At 41.8% G+C, this 17,652-nt stretch overlaps 1 protein-coding gene across 1 annotated transcript; it reads left to right on the forward strand.

Annotated features, from left to right (window-relative positions):
• The first annotated feature begins 2,081 nt into the window (after window positions 1-2,081).
• On the forward strand, window positions 2,082-17,619 carry LOC141759296 (myosin-7-like). Its single transcript, XM_074621246.1, has 38 exons — window positions 2,082-2,124; window positions 2,520-2,731; window positions 2,837-2,980; window positions 3,073-3,229; window positions 3,323-3,350; window positions 3,451-3,556; window positions 3,640-3,732; window positions 3,956-4,019; window positions 4,118-4,216; window positions 4,295-4,398; window positions 4,476-4,614; window positions 4,732-4,850; window positions 4,939-5,088; window positions 6,287-6,457; window positions 6,563-6,872; window positions 6,988-7,058; window positions 7,144-7,349; window positions 7,475-7,598; window positions 7,688-7,824; window positions 7,911-8,166; window positions 8,260-8,502; window positions 9,217-9,393; window positions 9,469-9,614; window positions 9,705-9,795; window positions 9,885-10,274; window positions 10,499-10,625; window positions 10,797-10,915; window positions 10,998-11,194; window positions 11,305-11,488; window positions 12,372-12,537; window positions 12,624-12,748; window positions 12,862-13,170; window positions 14,424-14,627; window positions 14,724-15,020; window positions 15,104-15,208; window positions 15,300-15,395; window positions 15,489-15,623; window positions 16,888-17,619. Exons 2-38 carry the CDS (start codon window positions 2,528-2,530, stop codon window positions 16,906-16,908), a joined length of 5,814 nt encoding a protein of 1,937 aa, XP_074477347.1. The 5' UTR covers window positions 2,082-2,124; window positions 2,520-2,527; the 3' UTR covers window positions 16,909-17,619.
• Window positions 17,620-17,652: the final 33 nt, after the last annotated feature.

The following is a 17,652-nucleotide window of genomic DNA, read 5'->3' on the forward strand; positions in this document are numbered from 1 at the left end:
TCATCCGGTGATCCTCCGCAACCATTGGGCCCATAGAGCAAGTGCACTAGCGTTTCCTTTAACACCGCCTCCCAGCCCTCGGTCCAGCCTCGGTCTGGGTCTCATTCACATGAACTGAGGAAGGAAAATAACTCTGGATTCAGCGATTAGTGCATTTTACAACTTTTAGGACCTAGTAAGGTCCTAAAAAAATAAGGGCTTCTCAAGTGTTCGTACTGGGACGTTAATTTACTTGAAAAAATGATCCGCTGATTTACAGACATCTCTTTCCCAATATAAGTCTATGGGAAAAAAGTACGTGATGGACCCGGAAATTGTAATTCCACCGTTTGGCCACTATATCAAATTTGTTTCAAAGCCTGGCGCTCTTTCTGGGGGCTTGTCACAGACATGAGAGTGGTATTGATCTTCTCGTCTATCTCAACATGAAAGCAACTAAGCGAAGTTCCCAAAATGTCGAACCTTTAAACTCATTCACTCCGTTAAACACAGGGGCTTTTCAGTCCAATCTCGGAACCCATCGGCTCTCTGTCTGACGACGGTTTAGCCTCTGGGGGCGACGGCAAATATTTCTGGGGTTCCGGTGTAGCCAGTGGATATCTGCATGGGCCAAGACTTCCTCTTCCTTCCTCCCGTTGTTTTACAGTCCAATTTGTAACTTCAGACGCAAGATAATGGAGTTGGAGTTGAGAGGCAACGTGAATGCAGAATCAATTAATAGAGATTCCTAATAGCCCAATCCAAGATAACACTCTAACCAAATTCTTAAGAATATTGACCCCTAATTTAATAAAGACAATTGACGTACAAAACAACACAAAAAAACCCAACATATAACTATGACCCAGAATATGTCTGTTAACCACCTGCCACCTGTCTAAGTAGGCCTACCAACTTGAACAGTAGACCAGGGCCCCTGGTGCTGCATATACGTAAGAAGGCTCTGGAAGCTCCATCATAAGTGTTGACAGCAGAAGGACACAAAGACAGCTGGGAATGAGCCTCTGTGTTGCCCCTTGATGTGCTGAGGAATGCTACGCTGGGTGCAGACAACCAACTGTCGAGACCTACACGGTCCGAAGTTGAAAGTGTGAAGTTGTTAAAGTCAAAAGGGCTCGTGTGCTTCTTGAGGAGGTCTTCAGGTGGTCCACTAAAGTAAACGCGTGATTTAAGGATCTCCTCCCGTTAACGCGACAGTTATTACAAGCATTGGCCTGTTGTCGTTGATAATGAGTACATGGGGAACTTGATTGAACTTGACTGAAGTGTTCTGTATGACCCCTATGTACTTATTTACAGTATGGGCGCTGAAACCTTTAAAAGCAGGCAGCTGTCATACTCAATCTTTTATTATAGATGGAGGAGAGTCAGCTGAGGTCCGCTGGGAGGAAAACAATAAGGACCAGGAGAAGGAAATATTCACAAGTTTATCTTTGTCCTCCAGGATAATAGAAGACAGACAATGACAGTGCTTATTGTAGTAGTGACAGACCAACGTATGCAATGGTCTTTAGTTTAAAAAAATGTATATAAGAAAATGTTTAAAAGTTGAATGAAGCTGAGACTTTTATGTAATTAATATTACCACAAAAAAACATATTTTTCCCTAGAGGAACAGACAGGAATAAGATCCACATACACATTTCTTCATCAGAAATTAGTATCATAATGGTTTAATATAATAAAAATCAACTTAATATATCGGCTAAAATGTTTATGCCTTTTATAATTAATAGGCTTTTCAGTCACTTGAAGGACGAGACAAAAATAGATGCTGCTCATGATTTCAATTCACTGGCCAATGATGGTCACATGAGAGTTATTGTTGTCCACACCTTTATCTCCAAATACAGATCTTACTTTTTTTTTTGATTAGGGTCCTTTGTTTTCTCGCTCTTCCCTTATAGGTTGGCTGAGTGTCAGAGCTCTGCCTCCTGGATGAATATAAAGAGGGGTTCAGAACGAGGAGTAAAGACGGGAACGCAGCACCTGCAGGTAAGTTTATACAGACATTTTACACTTGACTGATTACACATATTGAAAATACAATGATGCTTTTTTTGTTGTTGCTTTCTAGAGACGCACCACACCAAATCTATCAAGGGGGAGAAGAAGAGAAAACAGGTAACGAGCTCCGTGTTGTTTGTTTTTCAAAATAAAATAAATACATGAAATGAATAGACTTGAAATAACATTACTTTGTGTGCTGCTAGTTTTTGAATAGTATCCTAATTATGTGGAAATGCCTTTCTTCAAGCTGACTTTACATAAATAAATAAATAAACACAGCCGATATTCTTGATTATCATAGTTCAGGTAACTGCAATGACTGTCTTTTAAGTTGTTTTTAAAATTTATTTCAAAAGCTTTTTACAAAAATACCTGTAATATTCTGTACAATTTATATATATCAGTGTATAGAAATGCATTCACTCAACAAATCACCTTATAAGTTGTACAGGTGCTACTTCAGGGACAATGTAATCGAAATGCTTTCAAACCATGTTCTCGGTTTACAGCTCTCAAGATGTCAGGCGACGCCCACATGGCGGAGTTTGGGGCCGCCGCTTCCTTCCTGAGAAAGTCAGATAAGGAGCGTCTGGCGGCCCAGACTCGAATCTTTGACATAAAGAAGGAGTGTTTCGTGCCCGACCCCGAGGTAGAGTACGTTAAAGCCAGAGTCACCAGCAGAGACGGCAACAAAGTCACCGTTGAAACTGAGTTTGGAAAAGTAAGTATATGTCAGTTATCTACACTGACTAATGGAAGAGGGAAAGTGGTTGTGACACTGTGAACTTAATTTAAATTGAGATATTCCCTGTGGTAAATCATTCAGACTACGACCCATAAGGAGGAAGACATCCACCCTCAGAACCCGCCAAAGTTCGATAAAATTGAAGACATGGCGATGTTCACCTTCCTCCATGAACCTGCGGTGCTGTTTAACCTCAAAGAGCGTTATGCAGCATGGATGATCTACGTGAGTAATGACTACAGATATACTGATCTTTCCACTGTATGAAATCTTCAGTACAATAAAAAACAACTTGTTTTATGTGTCCTTGTCCACAGACCTACTCAGGGCTGTTCTGTGTGACTGTCAACCCCTACAAGATGCTGCCAGTGTACGACCAGGCGGTGGTCAACGCCTACAGAGGAAAGAAGAGGTCTGAAGCTCCTCCTCACATCTACTCCATCTCTGACAATGCCTACCAGTACATGCTGTCAGGTATGTACATCCCATCTCTGATGCAGCGCTTTGTGATCTCTGACACCATCCAAACATTTAAAGATAACTGAACATTTGTCTTAAATCTTGCAGACAGAGAAAACCAGTCTATCCTTATCACGTAAGTCATTCACAAAGGTCACATCTGATTCTGATATGAAGAGCAGAGTTTATGTTTTGTCTTCAAAACGTGTTCGACTCACGTTTGTTTTCATTCGCAGCGGAGAATCCGGTGCAGGAAAGACTGTGAACACCAAGAGAGTCATCCAGTACTTTGCCAGCATTGCGGCTGTTTCTGGCAAGAAGGATGCTGCTCAAGAGAGAAAGGTTGATTCGATTTGACATGTTACGATAATAAGCATAATCAATGAAGTTTTCTGGCCTAAACTTTGCATCTATCAAATCCACAGGGCACCCTGGAGGATCAAATCATCCAGGCCAACCCTGCTCTGGAGGCCTTCGGAAACGCCAAGACCATCAGAAACGACAACTCTTCCAGATTTGTGAGTTGTCTTAATACTCGTTTTATTAAACAGGCACTCCCTGATTTAGCTAATGTGCCATACAGCGCCCCAAACCCAAATTTCCTCTCAAGCCACTGATGATGCGTCAGTCTCAGCTCAAGTTTTCGGGGCACTCAAGGGCACTAAAACAAATCTTGGGCCTTATCTTTAAGTAACATTTTTTAATGGTTCAATATAATTGTCATTTTCTTGCTTCTCACAGGGTAAATTCATTCGAATCCACTTTGCTGCCAGTGGAAAGTTGGCTTCTGCTGACATTGAGACATGTAAGCAGAGTGTGACATGAACATCTCCATTGTGCAATACAATACCCTGGGAGAATGTGGACTACATAACAAATCATCTCATTGTCATTTTTTGTCAGATCTGCTGGAGAAATCCCGTGTCACCTATCAGCTCAAGGCTGAAAGAGACTACCACATCTTCTACCAGATTCTGTCCCAAAAGAAACCCGAGCTGCTTGGTGAGCGCTGGATGAAACATAGAATATATTTTGAACCGGGAAGAAACGCCACAGACTGAAACTTTGTTTCTTTGACAGATATGCTGCTAATCACCAACAACCCCTATGACTACGCCTTCATCTCCCAAGGAGAGACGACTGTAGCCTCCATTGATGATGCAGAAGAGCTGATCTCTACTGATGTAAGCGAAACTTAGAGAGTGCTTGTTCGACGCATGAAGTTCCACAACTAACTCAAATGTAATTTCTGCTCTTTAAGGAAGCTTTTGATGTCCTGGGCTTCACCCAAGAGGAGAAGAACGGCATCTACAAGATGACTGGTGCCGTCATGCATTACGGAAACATGAAGTTCAAACAGAAGCAGAGGGAAGAGCAAGCAGAGCCTGACGGCACAGAGGGTAAAGGATCATCAGGACATTTACTCTCTTAAAAGTAGAGTAGAACTACCACCGATTCATGCCCTTTTGACACAAAACAATGTAGTAAATGCTTCTCCTACACAAAATCTATTACAGATACAGACAAAGTTGCATATCTGATGGGTTTGAACTCCGCTGACCTCATCAAGGGCCTGTGCCACCCAAGAGTGAAAGTAGGCAACGAGTGGGTCACCAAAGGTCAAAGTGTGCAGCAAGTAAGTTGAAAATGCACCGAAATCCATCAGGGGTTTGAAGAATAAAGTTTAAAAATTTTACCGGCATTGATTTTATGCAATTATCTAGGTGAGCTACTCTATCGGTGCACTGGCCAAGTCGGTGTACGAGAAAATGTTCTTGTGGATGGTGGTGAGAATCAACCAATCTCTGGATACCAAGCAAGCTCGCCAGTACTTCATCGGTGTGCTGGACATTGCTGGATTTGAGATCTTTGATGTGAGTATGAAAGGTTTTATGGAGACGTGAGTAAAAAATATACTTTCTCGGATTATATGGAAAACCTCCCCTCGTAACCAAATTGATTGTGTCTCTGTCTAGTCTTTCTGTATTGGGGATGTGTTTGACCACATGGTCCTTAAAGGTCACATGTTGTGCTCATTTTCAGGGTCATGCTTCCGTTTTGTGTTTCTGCTGGAACATGTTTACATGTTGTAATGCTTGAACAACCCTTTGTTTTCCTCGTTTTTGAGTATGTCTGATACTTTCACAGTATTTGTGTGGCACTCAAACCTGCTTTATAATAGAGGGACATGGAGATCTTACGTTTTACAAAATGGGACCTTTGGAGTGGCAATCCTTAAGACTTCAGTCCTGGTAAATTTCCGTTTTGATGAAGGCAACATAGTTGCGCTAAGTGTTTGGCAGTCTGAGGTCTTTTTGTTGACACAAGCGCCAAGTTTTTAGAATTGTGCGCATAGTTTTGTTTTATAAAGGAGAAAAAATGTAGTGCAGCATTCTTTTTCTGGGAATGCTGCCACAGACGCCCAGTTTGTAATGGTGCAGATATGTTACCTCAGTCACCATTGTGTTGCCTTATTTGGCTGTGGATAGTGACTTAACAGTCATCATTTGGATGAAAATCTTCAAGATTGTCGCTTCATATGTATATGTTTAATATTATATATCATTTCAGTTGTATGATTTTATTTTTGCTTTATTTGTTTTCAGTCCAGTCAACGGTTTAAATTGTGTAGTGTAACACAAACCAATTAGTAACTATATATGAATTCTTCATGGGCTGGAAGAGTCAATAGCATTTTCATTCAGTGTTGTTTTTCCCATCCATCCAAAGATGCACTTTATGGTTTCCTCTATAAATCAGCATTGAATAAAATATCTTGTAACAAGCTTAGTAATAGTGTTTCAATTCAAACCTGATTTCTTTTTAGTTTTAGAGAGTATGATTTAAATTTAAATTTCAGATTTAAATCCTCCTCGTTGTCAGTGTTTTGGTTAATTTTGTAAAAAGAAATCTAATTAAATTTTAAGTAAAGAGGTAAAAATTAAACACCAAAGTATGGTTTACATTTTGTAGTACCTTGTCATTTGCAATTGCCTTCATCATTTCAAGTGTTAATTGTAAAAAGAAATGTAATGTTTTACATATATTTATTCCCCTGAATGCTCTTCCTAGTACAACACCTTTGAGCAACTGTGCATCAACTATACTAATGAGAAGCTGCAGCAGTTCTTCAACCACCACATGTTTGTGCTGGAACAAGAAGAGTACAAGAAAGAGGGCATTGTGTGGGAGTTCATTGACTTTGGTATGGACTTAGCAGCCTGCATTGAACTCATTGAGAAGGTTGGTGAAGAGTTTAATTGGATGTCAGAATTCAAGTAACAAACGTAAGCTATTCTTTGTGACAGGTTTACATGCAATTCAATTCTAATCAATTCCTTCCTCCAGGCCATGGGCATCATGTCCATCCTTGAAGAGGAGTGCATGTTCCCCAAAGCCAGCGACGCAACATTTAAAGCCAAACTGTATGACAACCATCTGGGTAAAAGTCCCAACTTCCAGAAACCGAGGGTAATTAAGGGGAAGCCAGAGGCTCATTTCTCCCTGGTTCACTATGCTGGTATTGTTGATTACAATATCACTAACTGGCTGGTGAAAAACAAGGACCCACTGAATGAGACCGTGGTTGGACTGTTTCAGAAGTCCAACCTCAAGTTACTGTCTGTCCTGTTTGCTGGGTATGCTGGTTCAGAATCAGGTAAGAGAGCTTTGACCAAACTGAGTATTCATCCTTGAATTGTCCAGAATATCAACAAGGAAAGAAATGACAATTACACTTATACTGTATATCTGCAACTTCCATACTACCCAAGATGCAGGAGGCAAGGGAAAGGGAGCAAAGAAGAAAGGTTCTTCCTTCCAGACTGTATCTGCACTTCACAGGGTAAAATATGTCTGAGATTTGGTATACATATATGTCCTAAATTTGGTATATTGGACCTGATAATATTGATTGTCTTCCTTTACAGGAGAACTTGAACAAACTGATGACCAATCTCAGGTCAACTCACCCCCACTTTGTACGCTGCCTCATCCCCAATGAGACCAAGACTCCCGGGGAGATGGAGAATCCTCTGGTCATGCACCAGCTGCGCTGTAACGGTGTGCTGGAAGGTATCAGGATCTGCAGGAAGGGATTCCCCAACAGGATCCAGTATGGAGACTTCAAACAAAGGCAAGAAAAGCAATGTTTATTTATTGCTCTTTCGCAAATTGTATTGCTCTTTCACAAATCTTGCAATGCACTTGGAAACAACATCGGTGATGTAACCTCGGGTGTTTTGGGTCTTTCTATTTCAGATACCGCATCCTAAACCCTAATGCCATCCCTGAGGGACAGTTCATTGACAATAAGAAAGGAGCAGAAAAACTTTTGGGCTCTTTGGATATTGACCATGAGCAGTATAGACTGGGACACACAAAGGTTGGTTCTGTTTATAAAGAGGAGGGTTCAATGTTGGGATAAATAATCATGCTGGTTGGAGGTAAAGTAAAACTTTTGGTCGATTTCAGGTGTTCTTCAAAGCTGGTCTGCTTGGTGCTCTTGAGGAGATGAGAGACGATCGCCTCTCTCTCATCATCACAGGAATTCAAGCGAGATCCAGAGGAAAACTCGCCAGACTTGAGTTCGAGAAAATCGTTGAGCGCAGGTTGGTGCTTTACTTTTAACATTTGCTGTAAAAAAAAAAGACAAGGTACAGAAAAATGGATTCAAGCTTGCTAATGTTGTCTACAGGGATTCCTTACTGGTGATCCAGTGGAACGTGCGGGCCTTCATGGGTGTCAAGAATTGGCCATGGATGAAGTTGTACTTCAAGATCAAACCTCTGCTGAAATCAGCCGAGAATGTGAAGGAGATGGCGAACATGAAGGAGGAGTTTACGAAGCTCAAAGAGGCTTATGCTAAATCTGAGGCCCGCAAGAAAGAGCTGGAGGAAAAAATGGTCACCCTTCTTCAAGAGAAGAACGACCTGCAGCTCCATGTTCAAACTGTAAGATCAGTCACTCAGTTTACTTAAAGCTTACAGTGATGTACTTACGTAAATGTGATGACTAACAACATTTGTTAAATCTACTGTCTGCAGGAACAAGACAATCTTTCAGATGCTGAGGAGCGCTGTGAGGGTCTGATCAAGAGTAAGATCCAGCTTGAGGCCAAAGCCAAAGAGCTGACAGAGAGACTGGAAGATGAAGAGGAGATGAATGCAGAGCTTACTGCTAAGAAGAGAAAGCTGGAAGACGAGTGTTCAGAACTCAAGAAGGACATCGATGATCTGGAGCTGACTCTGGCTAAAGTGGAAAAGGAAAAGCATGCCACAGAGAACAAGGTAATGAAAGCAGCTATGATTGTAGGTTCGCATTATCACCTGACTGCAGTTCTCCTCAGCTCTCAATAACGTTTTAGCATCTTTGAGCTCATTGTTTTGGTTTTATAGCCCACAACTGTTTTGATTCACTCTCACTGCACTCATGGCTTCACGTTCGACCACAGCAGGCAACTGTTTTCAGTAGACGGGCAGCTGATTAGAGCTAAGAAGGTCTAAAGCCCCACTATAGGCTATACCTGTCCAGCACTTAACGGTAGACAAATAAAGTTAGCTACTAGCTGGTAAAATTATTGGAGTTTAGCAGTAGCCCACTACTTCTACAGTAGCCCAGAATGAACAAACTAAACGTTGGATCGAGCGAGAGCCTTTCGTGTTCTCCGACACACTTCTGGAACTGTGGTAATGTGAGCTGCAGAGTGCAAAACTATGGTACTGCCAACCGCTGTCTGACTTCTGTTGCTCCTAAAATAGTGTTATTATGTTAAGGATGGCCCCTGAGCAAGGCAAACGGCGTTACCACGGTTTTGCACTCACGTTACCGCAGTCTTGGAAAGGGAGGAATGTCCAGAGGAGTTCTCAGTTGGTTGCAATATGCAACTACACCGCTAAACGAATCCTGCACACTATCAATGTTGTGTTCAGATCAGTTACATGTATTAATGAAGAATTTTTCTATATTCTTGACTTGACACCAACTGTGATCTGTTTGTTAAGGTTAAAAACCTGACTGAAGAAATGGCAGCTTTGGATGAAATCATTGCCAAGTTGACCAAAGAGAAGAAAGCTCTTCAGGAGGCTCACCAGCAAACGCTGGACGACCTGCAGAGTGAGGAAGACAAAGTCAACTCTCTGACCAAGGCCAAAATCAAGCTGGAGCAGCAAGTCGATGATGTGAGTACAATGGCATTAGTGATGAATCCTCAAGTTCTTGAGCCACAATTTATAGAGAAATGTTTGTCTTGTTAGCTTGAAGGATCATTGGAGCAAGAGAAGAAAGTGAGGATGGATCTGGAAAGAGCCAAGAGAAAACTGGAAGGGGACTTAAAGTTAACCCAAGAAAATCTGATGGATCTGGAGAATGACAAGCAGCAGCTGGAGGAAAAACTCAAAAAGTAAAACAAATATTTTACAATTACAAACATGATGCCCATTGTGTGACAACAGTTGATTACTAACATGAACCATTTTGTCATTAAATGTAGGAAAGACTTTGAAATCAGCCAGCTGCTAGGTAAGATTGAGGATGAACAGACCATGGGCGTTCAACTCCAGAAGAAACTGAAGGAGCTACAGGTAACTGCACAAGCAGGTTTCATCTGTTGCATTGTCATCTCTTCATTATCTTCATTTTGTGATATAATCATTTGATGGATCTCATCAAGGCTCGCATTGAAGAGCTGGAGGAAGAACTGGAGGCCGAGCGAGCTGCCCGAGCCAAGGTGGAGAAACAGAGGGCCGAATTGGCCAGAGAGCTGGAGGAGATCAGCGAGAGGTTGGAGGAGGCCGGAGGAGCCACCTCCGCCCAGATCGAGATGAACAAGAAGAGGGAGGCCGAGTTTCAGAAGATGCGCAGGGACCTCGAAGAGGCCACTCTGCAGCACGAAGCCACTGCTGCTTCGCTTCGAAAGAAAAACGCAGACAGCGTGGCTGACCTGGGGGAGCAGATCGACAACCTGCAAAGAGTCAAACAGAAGCTGGAGAAAGAAAAGAGCGAGCTCAGACTGGAGCTGGATGATGTGGTGTCCAACATGGAGCAGACTTTAAAAGTTAAAGTAAGACAAAAAAAAGTTGTTATTGAACACATTCTTTCACATTTTGTGAAATATGCTGCCACTCTCATGTCTGGATAGTGGTATCGATCTTCTCATCGAACTCTCACTAGGCTAGTTAGGGTATTTCCCGAAATGTCAAACTATGTCTTTAAGTCATAACATACAGAAAATAATGCTCGGGTCATCTGTTTCTATGACATATTAATATGAATCATTTAACTCAGACCAACCTGGAGAAAATGTGTCGCACTCTGGAGGATCAGATGACCGAATACAAGACGAAATCGGAGGAAGGCCAGCGTACCATCAATGACCTGACGATGCAAAAAGCAAAGCTTCAAACAGAAAATGGTAATCGGTTTAACATACACTCACATTTAGGTGGTGTTTTTACTCTTACTGATACCTGCCTTTTAGCAACGCACCCCAGAAGATTAGTGCATGCAGACCCACGTGTTACAGAAAAGAAAGCTACACCAACTGCAGCTTGATATGGTGGTCGTACACACCTTTATTTTACAGGTGAGTTTGCCAGGCAGCTGGAGGAGAAGGGCTCTCTGATCTCTCAGCTGACCAGAGGGAAGCAGTCTTACACTCAACAGATTGAGGACCTCAAGAGACAACTAGAGGAGGAAGTCAAGGTCTTTCAGAATTACTGCTTTTAAAATACACAGCCCGATGTCTACTTCCAAAATGACTTGACCTCATGTTTCTTTACCAAAGGCCAAGAATGCACTTGCCCATGCAGTGCAGTCAGCTCGCCACGACTGCGATTTGTTGAGGGAGCAATTTGAGGAGGAGCAGGAGGCCAAAGCTGAGCTCCAACGCAGCATGTCCAAAGCAAACTCTGAGGTGGCTCAGTGGAGAACCAAGTACGAAACCGACGCCATCCAGAGAACAGAGGAGCTGGAAGAAGCAAAGTAAGGATTCAGTAGACCCGTCTTGTTTTTAGTTCCTATCCTACCACAATATTCCCATTTTATCTGTGAGGTAATGATTCGATACGTTCATTTTTGTTTTTTGCCATTAGGAAAAAGCTAACTCAACGCTTACAGGATGCAGAAGAAGCTGTTGAAGCTGCCAATGCTAAATGTTCCTCCCTGGAGAAAACCAAACACAGGCTTCAGGGTGAGATTGAGGATCTCATGGTGGATGTGGAGAGATCGAACGCTGCTGCTGCAGCTCTGGACAAAAAACAAAGAAACTTTGACAAGGTAATGACATATATGAAATGACAGGGACTCATCCCAGACAAGTATACTTTAGTACAGTTCTGAATGTATAAATTGAGTGTGCTTTAAGGGGAGACACTACAGGCAGAAACATTGTTTTTCATGTACTGGTCAATTTTGCGATTTTGGGCTATTTTGCTTCCATAATATCTTCTTTCAGACTAGTGGGAAAAAAACATATAAAATACACATTTAGGTGTTTATTTACTACACTTTGTCTATTTGCGTCTGTATATTTCTCCTAAATTCACCAAAAGTTAGCATTAGATAATGCCTCATTTGCATATTTAAACATAAAATTTAAGAAAACTTGTAATACAAAAAAATAAAGTAATTAACTGTGGACGTTTCATGATGATATGTATTAGTTACATTTTTTACCCTATTCTCCTGTCGTGTCAAAATGTATGGAATTTTACAATACATATCTTTAAAGGCCATTTTCTCCACAATTAGGTTATTCCTCAGACTCTGAGCCAGAAATCTCCACTTCAGTAGTGCTTACATACACCAGTGTTCCCAGTTTTATTCCTAGTCAGAAGGTTTTTACTGAGGGGTTTGTTCATATATTATTCATAGCTTGATTTATATCATATTGTAACCATAAAAACATGACGAAAATTGATTTTTTTTATGGCTGTTGGCAGTATTTTCTGATATATGGAGTGATAAAATAAGATATCCAAAATTCCCTCACTAAAAACCTTTGGCTCTAATATGTCAATAAAATGCATATTTAAACCTATATTTTCAGAAAACTTGTAATACAAAAAAAACTAATTAATGTAAGTAATCAACACGGGAAGTTTCATGGTGGTTAATTTTTTTTTTTACCCCATTCACAATTAATTTACAATTGAATTAGATCCTGGCTGAGTGGAAGCAGAAGTATGAGGAGTCCCAGACTGAGCTGGAAGCTTCCCAGAAAGAGGCTCGTTCTCTCAGCACCGAGATCTTCAAACTGAAGAACTCTTATGAAGAATCTCTGGATCATCTGGAGACCATGAAAAGAGAAAACAAGAATCTCCAAGGTAGGAAGATAACATGATTTACCTTTAAACATACACTGATTACAATTGGAGAGGCTGGGACAAATAAATAAATATGCACAAAACAGAGGAAATTTCTGACCTGACTGAGCAACTCGGTGAGGGAGTAAAGAGCATCCACGAGCTGGAGAAGATCCGTAAACAGCTGGAGCAGGAGAAGGCCGAGATACAATCTGCTCTGGAGGAAGCTGAGGTGAACAAATATTACATGTTGTCTCTTATGCCATTTTATCATCGATCAATTTGCTGGAATTACCTTTGTGATGCTTTGAAAGACATACGGTGATTTGCTGTTTTTTTTTACAGGGTACCCTTGAGCATGAGGAGAGCAAGATCCTCCGAGTTCAGCTCGAGTTCAACCAGGTGAAGGCTGACATTGAGCGTAAGCTGGCCGAGAAGGACGAGGAGATGGAGCAGGCCAAGCGTAACCACCAGAGAGTGGCGGACACTCTGCAGAGCTCCCTGGAGGCCGAGACTCGCAGCAGAAACGAGGCCCTCAGGGTGAAGAAGAAGATGGAGGGAGACCTCAACGAGATGGAGATCCAGCTGAGCCTGGCCAACAGGCAGGCAGCGGAGGCTCAGAAGCAGCTCAAGGGACTCCATGCTCACCTGAAGGTACTATAGAGGCTATACATGTTGTCTTTCTTCTTCTAATTATTGAAATAAAGAATTTACTATTGAATTGACAACATTGATTCAGCTACTAGGTATCCCTCTCCTCCTCCCTCATTCCATTGCATTCACTTCACAACAAGTGGTTGCCAGTTTCGTTGCACAACCTGCACATTTTATGGTTGAGTGGAGTGTCACTCAGAGAGAAAAAGCGATTACTTCTTATTTTTCAGTCGGCCACCCACTTCTAAATCCCCTTTGATGCGCATCTTCGTTTTACATTTTTTTTTTTTCTTTTAGCTTTTTTATGCCTTTATTGATAGAGACGGAGTACCATAGAAAGGGGGAAAGAGAGAGAGGGGGTGACACGCAGCAAAGGGCCACAGGTCGGACCCGAACTTTGGGCCGCTGCGGAAAGGACTCAGCCCCGGTACACGGGGCGCCCGCTCCACCAGGCGAGCCACAGCGGCGCTCCCGTTATACATTGTTTGAGGGAACTACAATGTTAGTTAACTGGACGCAACCGTCACTAATGCTAAGATGCTAACGTAGCTCCTCAGTGATTTAAGCTGTTATTTTTCTCATTTTGACAATGTAACCGGTGTCAACCTAGTTAAGATTGTAAGGACTATGACTGTTGGTAGTTGTTGTTGGTTTTGTTCAAATTGTTTAATTTTATGGATTATTGTTGTTCGGACGATTAAGCTAAGACAGCTCAAATGTGCTAACATCACTGTCACTTGTTGCCACGGTAAATATTTACTTCTCCTGCAGCCTGATGGAGACACTAGTGTCAAACTCAGCCATTTATCCATTTTTTCCACACTAACTGGCTACTTAATCACTGATGACACAGAGATACCATGTGATACCAACATTGTTGCACAATTGGCTCACAAGCCTTGTTAGACGTGGGAACCGAAAGTCTCTCTTCCACAGTGATAAACAAAACATACATTTTGGACCCGCCAAAATGTTTTATCATAAAATGTTTTATAATCCAAAACAAAGTCTGAAAATAAGTCTGAAAAATGTCGAGAAAAAAAAGTCTAAAAAATATCTAAAAATTATCTGAAAAAAAGTCTGAAAAATGAACAAAAAAAAGGTGAAAAATGTCAGAAAAGAAAAGTATGAAAAATGTCTGGAAACTTCTTTTCAGCACCTTTCCAAAAACTCTGTGGATGTAAAAAAAAATTGTTTACATAAAAATGTTATCAATATAACCTTTAAAGATTTTAAAACATCTTTCTGAACAGGACGCGCAGTTGCAGCTGGACGATGCCCTCCGTGCCAACGATGAGCTGAAGGAGAACATTGCCATTGTGGAGAGACGTAACAACCTGCTGCAGGCTGAACTCGATGAGTTGAGGTCTTTGGTGGAGCAGACAGAGAGAGGTCGTAAACTGGCTGAGCAGGAGCTGCTGGATGTCAGCGAGAGGGTTCAGCTGCTGCACTCTCAGGTATGTCGAATCATTACGTCATGGTATTTCCGTATATGCATACTAATTTGAATTTATTTGAATTTCTATTCTACTAAAAGTGATCATTCTGTGCAGAACACCAGCCTTCTGAACCAGAAGAAGAAGCTCGAGGCCGACACAACTCAGCTCCAGAACGAGGTGGAGGAGGCGGTGCAGGAGTGCAGGAATGCCGAGGAGAAGGCGAAGAAGGCCATCACCGATGCCGCCATGATGGCAGAGGAGCTAAAGAAGGAGCAGGACACCTGCGCTCACCTGGAGCGCATGAAGAAAAACATGGAACAAACCATCAAAGACCTGCAGCACCGTCTGGATGAAGCTGAGCAAATAGCCATGAAAGGTGGCAAGAAGCAGATCCAGAAGCTGGAGGCCAGGGTCAGTATTTCTAACGTCCACTGTGTTGTCACAGTGCCAGTGTACAAAAAAATAAAGCTCCATCCATAACTGTTGTTTTCAAGGTGAGAGAGTTGGAGAATGACGTGGATATGGAGCAAAAGAAAAACAGCGATGCAGTGAAAGGTATCCGCAAGTACGAGAGACGCATGAAAGAGCTCACTTACCAGGTACACACTAGACTACAGACACAATGACATTCAGCAAAAGATGAAAGGTTACGCTTTAACATGCAATATGTCTTGTGTGCTAATTTAACAGACGGAGGAGGACAAAAAGAATCTGAGTCGCCTGCAGGGCCTGGTGGATAAGCTGCAACTGAAAGTCAAATCCTACAAGCGAACTGCAGAGGAGGCTGTAAGCAAAAATACTACACACATGGTCCATTTGCTTATTTGTGAGCCACCTAAATAACAGTTCTCCATACTCTCATCTTGATTTTTTTTTTAGGAGGAACAGTCCAATGTAAATCTGGGCAAGTTGCGCAAGATACAGCACGAGCTGGAGGAAGCAGAGGAGAGGGCCGATATCTCAGAGTCTCAGGTCAACAAGCTGAGAGCGAAGAGCCGCGACATCGGTGCTAAGGTCAGTAATCATTAAGAATAATGCAACTTTTAATCAGTTACTACCCTGGAATCATGAGTGAGTAACTGTAAAGCTGAAGCCGGTAACTTTGAGTATATATGATAAAACAAGACTCGGTCCAAACCGAGTATATGGCTGGACAGTATGGTCAGTCTGTGAATTTGTGGCTAAATTTTTAAACAAATAGTCAGAGGTCTTGTCTATAATGTTAAATCCAGCGGTGCATGTCCACCAGGTCCAGCGATGACACTATAGGGGACACGCTGCTTCTGGCTAGCAAGCGGTGCTGTACCCTATCGTGAATGCACCTGACTGGTCCCTGGATTTCTGCTTGCCCTTTCAAACAGGAAAGAACATGGCGTTATGTTATTCCATCTAAACAATCCACCAAAAACCTACTTCTGAAAACATTTTAAGCGAGAAACAGGCTATACCACTGCTGAATCCCGCTTCATTTAAGAACTAGATCGCCTAGTTTGACAGCTCGGTCCAAGTTTCGCGAGCCGGATGCGTTGCGCTGCACCGGCTCATTTACATAAACGACTGTTCCCAAATTTTTGTTTTGAAAGAGCAACGGCAAATGAGGAGACTCCAACACTCAGCTGACCAATCGTGTAACTTCATTCAGTCACTTGCGTTTGTAGGGCTGGCCCTCTGCGGTCCAGTTATTTTTACAAAACGGTCACTATATCATGACAGCAGTGCATGAGACAAGGAATCTGTGAAAAACAATCCTGTGCCTCTGTGTCCTCCGGTGCTCCTAATGGCATTTGGAAGATTTCAACGTGCCCGAAGGAAAACAAGCAATCAGAGCCGAGGAGTCTCTACAGCAGCTGTCAATCACTGCTTGCGAAACTCGCAAACTCCGGTCAAACTAGGCAGCGCTGATCCAATATGAATCAAGATTCTGTTACTGTAATGCCTATTTCTCGCCTCAAATGTTTTCAAAAATATATTCTGGTTGTTTAGCTGTAAAATGAGAAAGTTTGCTCCGGTTTGCTTGGTTTTGGCTCAACTGTTTCCAACATGGCGGCCAGGTCACAAACATTACAGTACAGGAGTTTTTTAAGTTTCATGAGCGTGGTATGGGGCGCAGTAGAATCTCATTAGGAGCACTAGGAGGAGGCAGAAGAACATGATTTTTGTATTTCTTATTATCTGTCTCATGCACTACTGCATATTTGCTCAAAGTCACCGACGGCAGCTTTAATGATTTGGCAGGAATCAAAACATTCTGATTGTCTAACATGTTTTCTTTGTACAGAAAGCACATGACGAAGAGTGAAGCCTTCGACAGGACCTTCAACAGTAGTTTGATTGTAGTATTTTAGTTTCTTTATTCTCCATGCAACATGAGTGGAATAAAGAATACATGAATGCACCACTTTGTTCATGTTGCATGTATTTGAAAAAATATTCAAAGAAATGACTAACAAGTGGATCAAGACACTACAAAAGGAAAAAATGAAAGTAGAGGCCTGCACTGTGAGGCAGTATCTCATGCAGCTCCTCCCAACAACAGCATCCAAACCACAAGAGTTGCTTTCATGTTTGGACATGAGAAGAGCGGAAGACTTTGCTCTTTGTTTTGGCATGAGTTTTTGCAATATCTGACTGACTACAAAGAGTTGTGTACAGTATGACGAGTGTTAACATTTCATCATCAGCATGGCTGCAAAAAGATGCATATAGTACTTCACTCTATAATCAAGCTACTGCCAGAATGCTAGGTCACATGACCCAAACAGTGGGATTAATGCTCACATGTGGCGAGTTATTTTAGTTCATATTATTTCTCATAACTACAGTAACTACACTCAGCCACCACTAGAGGGTCAAAGAGCTCCACTCACAAGAATTGATTTATCCATAATAATGGAAAAGGGAGAAATAATAGAAAGAAGGGATAGCTATAAAATCTAAATCAACAATATATGCAAAAAAAATGACAAAAAAATCTATTTCTTTGTATTTTTTGTATCAAAATCCAACTAACTTTTCTTCCTGTAAAAGAAAATGTGACGTATGC

Source organism: Sebastes fasciatus, chromosome 21 (assembly GCF_043250625.1).
Source record: "Sebastes fasciatus isolate fSebFas1 chromosome 21, fSebFas1.pri, whole genome shotgun sequence".
NCBI classification, from domain to species: Eukaryota; Metazoa; Chordata; class Actinopteri; order Perciformes; family Sebastidae; genus Sebastes; species Sebastes fasciatus.

What these genes read in the sequence shown, in the direction of transcription:
- LOC141759296 (XM_074621246.1), top strand. Translation starts at nt 2,528, where the DNA reads ATGTCAGGCGACGCCCACATGGCGGAGTTTGGGGCCGCCGCTTCCTTC. An exon ending in AGCATGCCACAGAGAACAAG is followed by an intron (nt 8,503 to 9,216) that starts GTAATGAAAGCA and finishes CTGTTTGTTAAG; the next exon opens with GTTAAAAACCTGACTGAAGA. An exon ending in AGAAACTGAAGGAGCTACAG is followed by an intron (nt 9,796 to 9,884) that starts GTAACTGCACAA and finishes GATCTCATCAAG; the next exon opens with GCTCGCATTGAAGAGCTGGA.